The sequence below is a fragment of the Oryza brachyantha genome, chromosome 12 (genome assembly GCF_000231095.2).
Source record: "Oryza brachyantha chromosome 12, ObraRS2, whole genome shotgun sequence".
NCBI lineage: Eukaryota > Viridiplantae > Streptophyta > Magnoliopsida > Poales > Poaceae > Oryza > Oryza brachyantha.
In genome coordinates this window covers 15100397-15113339 of record NC_023174.2, presented here as the reverse complement: position 1 = coordinate 15113339, position 12943 = coordinate 15100397, and the positions used below count along the sequence as shown (strand labels likewise).

The following is a 12943-nucleotide window of genomic DNA, read 5'->3' as shown; positions in this document are numbered from 1 at the left end:
ATGTAGACACATATATAAATTATATATATTTATCAATAAATAAATTTAGTCAAGGTTAAAAAGTCTTACAATATGAAACAAAACAGAAGTAGTATTTATTAGTAATTAAATATGATTATCCCATTCATCTTCATTCATCCAACTAAACAAAACATTTAATCATCCCATCTATCCAACTCAATATAAATTTGGTTCACCATATCCCTAAAAATTTAGATGGTCATATCTCATCTCAGCTTGACCACCAACCAAACACACTAACTTGACCACTAACCAAACGCACCCTTAAAGTTTTTTTATAAACCAAACGCACCCTTAAAGTTTTTTTTATAGAGTGAGAGGTAGTAAAAATTGGAATGTTTGAGAGGGCTGATATTTAAGTTAATCCGTCATGGTGGAGGGAAGAAAAATGTAATTTCTTCGTCCCACCAAATCAATATTTTTTTCTTAACCAAAATGGTGTTAAACTTTTTTTTTTTTGCGTAGCATGGTGAATTCATTCACCTCGCCTATCGGTACATCTAGGACATCGATGAGGGTTGCCATCACATTCATGCGGAGGTATGACAATTAAGTAACATATAAGAGACATATATCCATCGTTATATTACATATAATACACCAGCATGACCGCAGATACCCTAGCATTTAATATAGTTTATCCCTAAGATGACTTGTCCCATATAACATGTCTGGGTGTTTAAAGTTGTTGCAAAACATTATACCACCCCATCCATTTTACAATATAAAACTATCAATCTTCTCTATAAAACTCTCTCTCTCTTTCTTCATTTAGATACTACTGCATCTATATATATATATATATATAGATACAAACCATATATATAAATATATTTAATAAATCTGATGGAGCATCGATGACTACCACCTGTGTTCATTGCATCGCAGGCTCTGACTATGGCTGAACTGATAGCCAAATTATTTTTTCATCGTATGGATACTAATACATCTAAACGTATATACAAACTAGGTACATAAAACAATTAATAAATCTGTATGATGCTAGAAAATCTTAAAATAAGCATCGTTGACTCCACCACGTGTTCATTGCGTCGCAGGCTCGCACCCTTTTCTTTCATTCTTTCGTTGAAACTGCATATTGTGCGCCCAGGCTTCTTAGGTGGAGCCATTTGCACATTAGGATGCCGTTATAACGGAGATGTAATAAAGATAATAAAATCTGTGGAATTCCACACGAAAATCAGCATGTCATAAAGACATAATGCATCTAAGGCAGATCTATTTTGATACTGTTGTTCTCGTAAATGTGGCGCAACAATGTTTATTAAATAGATGAATACAAACATCTAGAGAAACAACAATATCAAATTAGGATCCCAAACAAAATCAAACTACATATAAGACCATGAGACAGGATTTCGTGATGCTAGGGCATTTCATGATCCAGCAACACGCAGTCCCATAGAAAATTTTCCAGCAAAAGGAGCAATCTTTTTGAAGGTTCCTATTTTTTACACAAGACAGAAGATTCACAAAAGTGCATCCAATATTCTAATAATTGCCAGCCTGACAGCCAAAAAATAAGAAAGGGGGGACGAGAATAAACATGATCTACGGGTTCAGACAGATTACATCTCGCCACACTAAAGCTCCAAACGAAAGAAACAAGGTTATTTATCAATTTAAAGACTTGAACAAGCAACATCCTATAGAGTACCAGAGTCTTTGCCCAATCCAACAACCCAATATCAAAATTCTTAATAAACCGGCATGAGCATTCTTCTGATGTTTTGAGTTGAAAGAAATCCAAGAATTTAGGTGTCGTCGACCTGGGAATGGAAGACAAAGCTTGGAAATGTAGTGGTAATGTCCCTGCACAAATATGGCAATATTAGCTTGTGAAATATGTATAGGAAAAACAAGTGTGTCTAATACATTTTATAAATTAATAAATCTTTTACAAAATGTGAAATTTTTACAAAAGTGTCAAAAGTAGAAGCCCGAAAATATGAATACTACATTTTTTGGGAAAATAACTTCTAGTACTTTCTTAAATTGAAAATATTCTTCTAGTACTATGGGTTTCTGTTGCTATGAAGTACTGTATCTATGGTTATGAAGTGGGTTGCTTGAATCTGAAAATCTGAAACATGCAGCCACCAATTCATTCAGAAGTTCATCACATTCGTTTTGATAAACAAAAACATTTATGCGTAGTGCATTGACACTATGTATTAAAATTTTAAATAGAACCCATTGACAAAAAAAACTTTTTTTTCCTATGCAAGATGTTGCAATGGAAACTTAATTGGGGAATGAAAATCCAACCATCTATGTTCAAGAGCAGAAGTAAACGTTGTAATTACAATTATCAAAATGAAAATGGCATGTGTGTGAAATTAAGTTGAGAAGATTCAGAATTTTGCCCCAATGTAAAAGATGGGAATAAAAAAATTGGAAAAACTATAGAAAGATATAAAGTATAAACGGAAAAGGAACATCTTACTTGAGGTACTGCAGAGTCATGTTCTTCAGCAAAGAGGGATGGCGAAGAACAAGATTGCGCCACTCTTCTTTATCAATTTTTCCATCATGCTTTGTATCTGCCTCCTCAAATGTCTTCAATGAGGAAAAAACAATTCAGCATTGGAAACAGGTAAAAAGCAACAACTGAAAATGTTTTATGCCACCCTATTGACGATAGGTCCACAACAATCTAACTATATTTAAAAATTAATATCACAAAATCAGTATTACTCCTTCCAGTCAAAAGATAGACATCCTGGAACACATGTAAATATGTAATCAAACAACAATAATTTGTACTAATAATATTGCCTAGAATGTGTAGTTTAGACAAAAATGAAGAGTAAATTTACACATAAAATACTAAGATAATATTACACATTTCTAATTTCTTTTAATATGTGCCATCCTATTAACTGTGATAAGTTAAAAATGGCACATTTCGTTCACCATACAGGCATACATGGGAAAAGTAGTATGTTTCACCAGCACTTTAGTTAGACTTCTTTTACCAACATCATAAATATAATAAGGAAACATGGAGATACTAATTTTCATTTGCAAAGCAAATACAGCATATATATGCAGTTTGATAATAGGATGCTATGCAGAAGTCTGACCTATATGAGGCGGCTAAGAATTAAGTACACGATACAAGCTAAAAAAATTACCATCTAATACAGGATATAACCAAACACAAAATAACATATATATGGAAACCTTAACATACCTTATCAATTATGCTCTCTACAACTTCATCAGAAAGATTCATTCCTGATTCAGCAAGTGTAGCAACAACCATCTGCTTAACCTGATTAATCAAATATATAAACTGTGAGGATGAAAAAAAGGGGAAATGTCTGACCCAAAAAAACAATATCCTCAACAAAACTAGTCTTTAATAATAGAATATCAGGTATTTAAAGTTCAGCAGATATAGTCCTGAGTCCTCATCTCACAGCAACAAAACCCAGTGCAATTCGTTGGAATCAAAACCAAGAATAGCAAGTGATTAATCTGTCATTGCTACTACATGATATAAAACTGTACCTCCAGTCTACTGAAATTCTTTTTGGTTTTTTTAAGCTCATTCTTTATATAGAAGATAACTCTTGACATGCAAAACCTTCAACAGCATTGCCTCTATATTGAGAGAATTATTCCACTATTTTAAATCTTGTAAACTTTAACGGTAGTTATCTAACTATATAACTGAAAAGGTAATCTTTCTTATGCCATGTAACCAAAACAATCAACATGGATCATCAGGTACAGACTAGTAACATAAATAAAATCACGATTTCATGTACCAAAAAGCTCAAGGAATATGTTTAACAAATTAAACTGTATGAACCATATAAGTAGCCAAGATGCTAGCTTTATTCAGCAGTGAGCAATAAGTAATTTAGCATTAGTACCTCCTGTCTCTCAATGTAGCCCTGTTGCTTTAGATCATATAGCTGGAATGAAACTGCAAAAATAAATTTACAAATAAGCTCAAAAGTTATTGATGTGATAGTACATAATATAGAATTGCACTGTTGAGGACCAACATATCCAAAAAAGAAAATGGAAAAAGTTAAACTAAAGAAGCAGGAGCAACCCAAAACAATCAGACCATTAACTTGAACTCTATATTAAATAGATTTACAAATAAGCTTAAAGTTATTTATGTGATAATACATAATGTAGAATTGCATGGTTGAGGGCCAATATATCTAGTACGGTATGTTTGAACTCACAGTCAATCTTCTCATCAGGGGGAGCACTTGGATGAAATACTGAGAGTGCACGAGCGAATTCATCAAATCCTAAAATTCCATTATGTTTTGTATCGAACAAATCAAATACCTGTGAGAGCAGGGAAGATATTAAGGACATGTGGCAGTACATCACCAAGGGCGAGATTATGCACCAGTGTCTTAAAAAAAAACATAGCTTCAACTGCTTAGATGTAACATGTAGTGAACAGTGTTAATCATGCAACACCACCAATTGATTCTGGTAAAATTTAACTAACAAAAGATATTTCCAAATAAGACATTTACATATTGTATAAATGGACCATGAAATGTAGTACTCAAATATTTTGAATAACAAACAAATCAAACCTCACAAATACAAAACAAAATACAGAAGTGCGCTAGTTGCAATGCAAAACGGATAACACTCCTACAGTCCTACTGATGGCAAACTATAATAGCCAAAACATAGGTCAGTCAGTTAAACATGTACATATAAGTCCTAATTATATGTGCTGTTTTAATTTGTAAGTGGTACATGCCATGAGTGTGTACTAATATCAAATAAGCACAATGGTGCTATAACATATCATTAAGGAATTTCACATGCCAATTAACACAAAAGGTACTAGGTAAGATGTGGGAAAAGCATAGAAAATTCTAGACAGGATCGAACACAAGTAGGGAATAATGAATAGGTGTCCAGAGGACAGAAGACATGACACTAGAGGGGAATGACTAACCAGCGTCAGATATTATTTTGACATGTTTGGCTGGTAATAGGACAGGAAGGAGAAATCCTAAATTAAAATGGAAGCATTATATAGTAACAGTCTGCATATCCGAAACATAGACCGATAAATCCCGGATAAATGACACTATTCCCATGCAGCATCTTATTTTCTCTATTATTGTCAAACACAGGTTCTCAGTACCGTTCACTGTTCAATTGCTCGTGCTGCATTGACAAGGCGCGGCCGAATCTCATTGTTTTGCAAAATTTCCAAAAGCGAATAGCCCAGTATGCCAAATCAGAGCAACAGCATGCTGCGGCATACAATGATCAAACCATGTTGCAATTAATGCAGACTTACCCGGTCAGCGAACAGGCTCTCCTTCTTGTTAGTCTTGAATAGCGCCAACTGAAACTCCTCCTGCACAAGGTCAATGAACAAACCCAGAACACACTAAGCTATCACATGCACAGATTCACAACAGAACGCCTTCATCAATCAATCTAACCCCCAATTCCCAAGATACAAGACGGCAGTTCCGGTGCCGCAAACCGACGGCGCCACGTTTTACCTTGTTAATCAGCCCGTCGTCGATCACGGCGCTGCTGATCTTCTTGAAGAGCTCGTACAGCGCCTCGACCTCACTCACGCTGACTGCAGAAACAACACACAAATCCAGCATCAGCCAATTCCTCCCCCACCCTACTTAGACAGGCTCAAGAACGACAGAAATCGTGCGAATGCGCGCGAACTTACAGACGGTCTCCCGGGCAAGGACCTGGGGATCCTCGAGCCCCTTGGGCTGCGGGAGTTCGAGGTCGCAGCACTTGAACAGGACCGCCGCAAGCTGCCGCACCCCGTCGAAACACTGCACCATGATACTTACTCCTCCTCCACCACCACCGCCGCCGCCGCCGCCGCCTTCCGCCGCAAACCCAATCTACTTCACCGGGCAACAGAACAAACAAACAAACGAAACCCCCACGCCCAACCAAATACGACCGGGACCACGCGCCTCGGACTCGCGGGGCGGAGGGATCGGAGCGGAACTCGTTGGAGGGGAGGGGAAGGGGGGGGGGGGGGGGGGAGACGGGAAGGGAGGAGGGCGGGACGGGGCGTGATGCGCGTGGTGGTCTACTTGTATCGGCTCGTGGGTAGCAGGGAAGCGGTTGGTTCGGTTTCCGCATTTGGGGGGGGGGGGGGGGGGGGAGAGGCGCGTGATTGCCGTTTCGGGGAGCGAGCTCCGTGATGATTGGTAGGGGGAGGTGGTTGGTAACGACGGCGGCGGAGTGGCCGCGGCCGCCGCCAGCGGCGCTCCGCACGCAACGGAGACGGCGAGGCGCCGGCCCAACGGCCTCAACGGAATCCGTTCTCTGACCGTTTCTTGTTTTTTTTTCCCTCTCGTTTGGACTGGGTGTTCCGGACCGAAACGTACGGGGCTTCCTCGGAACAGGTTTTTAAATTTCGATTCTTCTAAAATTTCTGTTGGCTTCGTCTGTAATAATTTTATTTTTCGTTTTTTCGTGTCATCATTCGCTTCATTTAAAAAATTTGTAAAAAACTTAAAAAAATTAGTCACACGTAAAATACTATTCATGTTTTATTATTTAGTAAGAATAAAAATATTAATTGCAAAAAAATTAAATAAGACGAAGAGTCAAAACATTGTATCGAAAAATTAAAAAATAATCTTATTTTGGGACGGAGTTAGTACGAGTTTTTTCATGCACGAATAGATCTAGCCTCCATATTTTTCTCGTTTATTTATAAACCAAAATTCAAATTTTAAAGCTTACATCTGAAATTAATTTGACGGTTTATTTATCGTTGTTTATTTTAACATTTTTTTAGATTGCTAACGAAGATTATTTTTTACTCGTTTCGCTTATGTTCGTAAAAAGCACATAGACAGGGACAACTAGTCTCTCCGTCTGCACAAATTTTCTTCTTTCGGCACACATGAATTTCATACGATTTTAAATTTTTAGAGGTATAAGATATTAGAGGGGAGCAATGGTAGAAGATGGCTATGGTTTGTTTGATATCCCTTAAACTTAAATTATCAGAAAATTATGATCAACTGCCTTGTTTTTTATTTCATCACTAACGATGGCCTATACCATCCTAATCATACAATAAATTTTTCTTTACAGCTATTTTACTACATTTATCATGTTTTTGGCACGAAAAGTATTTAATTTGAAGATTCTTTACTAATATAAAATATTTGCATATAGTTAAATGTAGACAAATGCTAACCATCACACTCTAAACTAAGTGTTAATTTACACATTCAGATAACATCAAGTAAATACTAGGTGCTATAATCATAAGAGAATATATGATTTTTATAATATTTTGTTGTCTAATGTTTATGACTTTGTTATTTATAGCACGTTATATGATAAATGTTTACCGTATAATTTGCTACTATATATGTCGTGGTTTTGGCGCGGAACGTATTTAATCTAAACATATTTAATCGAATAAATTCTCACTAATACAAGTTTTAGATCTAGTTGAATCTAGAAAAAGCTAACCATAGGGGGTGGTTGGGACAAGGGGCTAATCCCATCAAATATTTGGACACTTAGTATATTGATGGACACTTACTATAAATAGTAAATGTAGACTATTAATAAAACTCACCCATAATCTTAGACTAATTCGCGAGACGAATCCATTGAGCCTAATTAATCTATGATTAGCCTATGTGATACTACAGTAAACATGCTCTAATTATGGATTAATTAGGCTTAAAAAATCGTCTCGTGGATTACCACTTATTTATGAAATTAGTTTTTTTTATTAATCTATGTTTAATACTTCAAATTAGTATCCAAACATCCGATGTGACATGGGGCTAAAAAATTTAGCCCTATCTAGACAACCTCATAGACCCTAGTCAACGGTATTAAAGTTACGTGTATGGATAAACTCAAACTCAAGTATCCACGCGTTCCTATCGATTTACAACATACCACTTGCTTCTTTTTACATGCCTTTTCAATGCACCCTTCAGATGCCAAATGCGTCAACCTGCCACAGTTTTCATGCCTTTCACTGTCGACGCGTGCTCCCAGCATCCACTCAGCCTCTGCGTTTGATAATGGCCGCGGCAAAGAGAAGCAGTTTCAACCACACAGCAAGGATAGCCATGGCAGCCAAGGTTGCCATCGGCCATGTAGAGCAAAAAAGATGGCAATTCATTATGAGAAATAGATGGACGGGTATGACGTGGAGATAAAATGTGGATTAAGATTTAGTCAAGGAGAGTTGCAATCACAGGTCAGTCCAATGGTAATAGTGTTTAAACCTTTGATTAATGTCCATGTCAATGTCATACTGAGTTGATGCTCGATGCAGAATATTAGTGAACTGAAATTAGTTGAAATATGGTTAGACAAACATGATCAGGAGGGCTATGTGTGTTCATGCTGCTTAAGTTTTTCATCATTTAGGTATGTTTGAATAGAGCTAAACTTTTTCAACTCTATGTCACATCGAATGTTTAGACACTATTATAAATATTAAATATATACTATTAATAAAACTCATCCATAATCTTGGACTAATTCGCGAGACAAATATATAAAGCCTAATTAATCCATGATTAGCCTATACGATGCTACAGTAAACACACGCTAATTATGGATTAATTAGGCTTAAAAAATTTGTCACGTGAATTAGCTCTCATTTCTATAATTAGTTTATAATTAGCCTACGTTTAATATTTATAATAAGTGTCCAAACATCCGACGTGACATAGGTCAAAAAATTTAGCCTCATCTAAATACCCCTTAATCTGGTGCTTGGGATCATGTTATCAAGTAGTATCAACAAGAAAAAGAAGTTCATTCAAAAAAAAACAAGAAAAAGAGGTTTTTGTCTCAACAGATCCAGTTTGTCAGGCAGAACAGAACTGCTCACCTGATACCGCAGCCTTACTGAAAGAAAATGGAACAGTTATGGATTTTTATAAACAGAGAACGACTGTATGATTGATCTGCCAGTGTATGAAGCGTGTAAAGACAAAAGGATTAGAGTTGTTAACACAAGCTTCCAATTCATGCTTCACCCGCTTGGCTGTTTCCAAGACAATAAAATATTGTAGCTTCTGATCCAGATCGACTCAGGAACAGGAACTGAGCCTACATTCTTCCTCGAAGAACTTGTTTTTTTTTTCCCTTTTGTAACTCCTGATGTTGCAGATAGATACTCTGGTCAGTGTTCACTCAACGTCAGGTTTTGCAACTTCAAAAGCCAGGAACTTTCCCTTTGATTGTGCTCTAAGAACATGAACAAGATAATGGGGTCATCATATGTGTCAGAAAAAGTAATTCCAGAACATATTTTGGTCTGGACGAAATAAACTAAAACGTCTTGCATATCAGTTTTCGCATCAATAAAATAGAGCAGCTATGACTATGAAAATCGAGCAAACTAGTGCTGAAAGAAAAGTGACACTAGATACAAATTCCAAGTGCGCTTTGTCTCCACAGGGTATGCGCCATTCAGCTTTCTCCACGGGTGCAGCATCAAGATCTTTAAGCAACCACGAGCAGGAATCAGCAATTGTATCCTTTTTTCTGTAGCGTAGAAGTAGATCTGGATTACCAAACTCAACCGTCGCATAACCATTGGCATCAAGAGGCTGCGAAATAAACATCATAATAGACTGTTAAGAGTTCACAGAATATTCTGACAAAGCATATAACTAAAAGGTATCATATTGTCAGAGAGGCTTGAAAATTCATTAAATCTGCACATGAGAAGTTGAACATGATATAAAACCTAAATAGGACCAGATCAGAATCTTAAGCATGACAGTCCCCTCTGGGATTTTCAGAAAAACTAAAAAAAAGGTGAAAGACCACATGTTTTTTACATGCTTCAGTTGTTTATTCCAAATTTAAAATTCTATAAATATGAAGATAAACGAGAGAGAACATGCCAACAATAAATATGACCACAATATATCTATGATAGGATATAACTATTCCAACTATTGCATGCATTCAACATCGAAGATAAACAAGACAAAAAAAAATGTGTGCATTTTAACTTTTACAGCATTTTTGCAGCAAGAGAGAACATGCCAATGGCAGGGCAGGGAATATGGTAAGCACCAGAGAACTTTGCTTCTTTGTTCTGTTATTTCTTGAACCATCCACCAATCACATGTTGAGAATTTCATATGCAAGTATTCTGCTATATAATGAAGTCAGGATTCCCTAAAGAAGCACTTTAAGTGCATTTGTAGACCTTTCCTTTCAGAATCAAGCTTTCTTATCAGTGTATCCCTCATGCATCCCACCTTTATTTATTTTTCATTTTTTTTCTCAATAATATGATAATATGTCAAAATTAGATGATAGGGATGTGTAATTTGGCAATGTTTTGGACTCAAAATTTAATGTGAAGAAGCAAATGTAGAACAAACGGCGATTCTCAGTGTTTAGTTACTAACACTCATCTCCTTGCTCGTGCTTTTCATTATTTTTGTTTATTGATAAATTACACAGTTAAGTTATTTTGCAGGATATGACAATATGACATCACTCTCCCTTGGTTTTTCTGATTATTTCTGGAAATCTTTTAAGTCTGGATGTGCAAAAATGATACCTAACAGTTGTGTGCATCAAGGTCACTGGTAATATATGACTAGTGGGTTAAAGCAAAACAACAAGCTTATTGAAGTTGCAATTTGGCTGATCTCTGCTCACTAGGTGCATGTTCTGCACTAAGCATGTCAAAGGGCACGAATTATTTCTAGGATATTGTGCATTTAGCAAGTAGTAATAAGAGAGCCCTATGTAACCAGGATGTATCAATCCTTGTCCATGGAGGTAGAATTTCCGTAAAAAATGGGAATTAACAACCATAGGTGTTGAACATTTGAAATTAGAAAATTTCCACAAGTTGAGAAGGAAAACCAAAACAGTATATGTTCTATTCTCATTTATAAAGAACATGTGCGCAGGCAAATGAATCTCAAAAAAGGAAAAACAATATTCATAAGGCTCTATGTGAATACAGCATAACCTAATAATTGCAACAGAAAGTTCATTGAGGACCTTACCGGGTATCTAGCATGGAGAGGCAGCTCTACTACGAGATTACAATCCACTGACACACTTGACCTGAGATCAACATGGATTTCCACAGCTGACCGGTTAGATAGAGCTGAAGGCAGCTCAAGGTTGGTATCTCCGAAAACATGAACATCAAGAAATACTGCAGCATAAAAAAAAACTTAGCAGAAATAAAGGATGTTGCAGTTGCATGGTGGAACTCAATTTGCTTAGTTAGATATCACCTTTCCGCTCAACAAAATGTTGTAGCTCAAATGGGTCAGCGAACACCCCATTCGGGAGATTTTCAATTACCACCAGATTGGCAAGATAGTTATCAAGGAAATTAGCCACTGCATCTGCACACTTAGAAAATTTCACCTGATAGACTAGACGGCGGTGAGAGCCTTCACCAACCAGTTGCCGGTGAAATTCTGAAAGCTTAGGCACATCAAGGTCATAATCAAGTCCTTTGCACAAGTCATCAGAATGAGATGTTTCAATCAAGTCGCGACGTTGAAGCTGGCCCGTTAAGATATCATGGTACACATCAAAAACATATCTCCTAGAGCATGGCATACAGTTGATGAATTTCTGGCCGGTATCTACCTGTTCACTATTAAAATTAAACCTGATCCATACAAACATTAGACAAAAAGCTAGCTTGGAACAAAAATGCACCTAAAAATTCAAAATAGCAGGGCATATCTTGTATTCGTATATTTCAAACAAGGTACAGTGAACTACCATTGAACTCACTTAGAACAACATAAATCTAATATGAGATAGCTTCACAGTACTGCTAAGGTTTGGGGCTAATCAACGGAGAGATGCTCCCACGATTATTAGTTTTTTTTTACCATTTCCACAGTTTTCTGTATTCTATCTGCGCTCCTAAATCCTAATGTGGCGGAGCAGCAGCATTTCAGTAAGCAACGAAGGGACGATCCACAAACAGTAAGCAAAGGGAATTTCTTATCCCTTCTCAAGTGCGCAGTTCAATCCAGATCAACAAATTAACACAAAAAAATCTCGCGAATAATGATCTAATTAGCTAAGCACCCGCCACAGGTACCTGCCCAGGCGGCGACAACGAGGCCGCGGCAACGCCGGCGACCCAAGCCACGACGACCGCCAAGGCGAGCAACCATGCCCCGCTCCCCGCGGCCATCTTCTAGCAGCAGCAGGCACACTCACGCAGAGCAGCCACTCGGAGTGGCGGAGGCCGAGGTGACCAAGCCGGATCTGACGACGGGACGCCACTCGCCCGGCGCCGGATCACGAACGGTAGCTCTTATCTCCCCAACGGTACTCCAATGGGCCAATCCTTCCTCACACCATCATTCCGACGGGCGCGCGCCCCCGCCGCATACGGAAGGGGGGCGTAGCGCGGCGCGGGGGCACCGGAGGCGAGGAAGAGGAAGGCCGGAAGGGGGGATGGATAAGCAGTGACGGAGGGGGAGAGTGAGTAGGGAGTGCGGCGGCGGTGTTGGGGATTGCCGTCGAGCCTCGCCGGCGGCGAGCGGGGGTGCGGGAAGAGAGGGGTCGAAGGCGGCGGCGACGGCGACGGCGACGGCGAGGGAATGGATCGGTGGATAGCAGGGCAGTCTGTAAGCGTTGTGAGACGTTGGATTTCAATCCGATGGTTAAAACATTAGCAATATTTGGCGAGAAAAATATTTTCAGATGTATTTACTGTGTACACACTTTCCAAACTCTCGTGCTTAGGTTTATACGCTATAAAAACTGGATTTTAAAACTTAATTTTAGAACTAATTTAATGGTTTTATTATAGTTTATTTTATTGTATTTGTATTGAATCGTTAAGTATATATATATATATAAAAGTTTAGGTAAATTTCACTTTGGGTCATATTTTTTTTCT

The 12943-nt window shown here is 37.9% G+C and overlaps 2 protein-coding genes across 3 annotated transcripts; both read right to left on the bottom strand.

Moving 5' to 3' along the window:
* Positions 1 to 1350: 1350 nt before the first annotated feature.
* On the bottom strand, positions 1351 to 6053 carry LOC102704305 (calcineurin B-like protein 2). Its single transcript, XM_006664644.3, has 8 exons — positions 5741 to 6053; positions 5556 to 5638; positions 5345 to 5404; positions 4251 to 4359; positions 3927 to 3979; positions 3239 to 3319; positions 2489 to 2601; positions 1351 to 1854 (listed from the first exon to the last, which is right to left on the bottom strand). Exons 1-8 carry the CDS (start codon positions 5859 to 5861, stop codon positions 1797 to 1799), a joined length of 678 nt encoding a protein of 225 aa, XP_006664707.2. The 5' UTR covers positions 5862 to 6053; the 3' UTR covers positions 1351 to 1796.
* A 2747-nt stretch (positions 6054 to 8800) lies between these two features.
* LOC102714247 (phosphatidylinositol-glycan biosynthesis class X protein) lies at positions 8801 to 12686 on the bottom strand. Of its 2 annotated transcripts, none has more exons than XM_006664101.3 (4): positions 12134 to 12686; positions 11304 to 11667; positions 11067 to 11221; positions 8801 to 9638 (listed from the first exon to the last, which is right to left on the bottom strand). In XM_006664101.3, exons 1-4 carry the CDS (start codon positions 12227 to 12229, stop codon positions 9387 to 9389), a joined length of 867 nt encoding a protein of 288 aa, XP_006664164.1. In that variant the 5' UTR covers positions 12230 to 12686; the 3' UTR covers positions 8801 to 9386. The 2 variants fall into 2 exon arrangements, with proteins under 2 accessions (XP_006664164.1, XP_015698414.1); XM_015842928.2 differs by having other exon boundaries at positions 8804 to 9638; positions 11304 to 11689; positions 12134 to 12152.
* Between the last annotated feature and the right edge of the window lie 257 nt (positions 12687 to 12943).

Bases quoted from the DNA above. Each gene is read 5' to 3' on its own strand.
- LOC102704305 (XM_006664644.3), bottom strand. From the start codon at position 5,861: ATGGTGCAGTGTTTCGACGGGGTGCGGCAGCTTGCGGCGGTCCTGTTC. The intron at 5,639-5,740 runs GTAAGTTCGCGC...TTGTTTCTGCAG, and splicing joins CCTTGCCCGGGAGACCGTCT to TCAGCGTGAGTGAGGTCGAG. The intron at 3,980-4,250 runs GTGAGTTCAAAC...TTATTTTTGCAG, and splicing joins CCCTGATGAGAAGATTGACT to TTTCATTCCAGCTATATGAT.
- LOC102714247 (XM_006664101.3), bottom strand. From the start codon at position 12,229: ATGGCCGCGGGGAGCGGGGCATGGTTGCTCGCCTTGGCGGTCGTCGTG. The intron at 11,668-12,133 runs GTACCTGTGGCG...AATAGTGAACAG, and splicing joins CGTTGTCGCCGCCTGGGCAG to GTAGATACCGGCCAGAAATT. The intron at 9,639-11,066 runs GTAAGGTCCTCA...TTTATTTCGCAG, and splicing joins CTCTCCATGCTAGATACCCG to CCTCTTGATGCCAATGGTTA.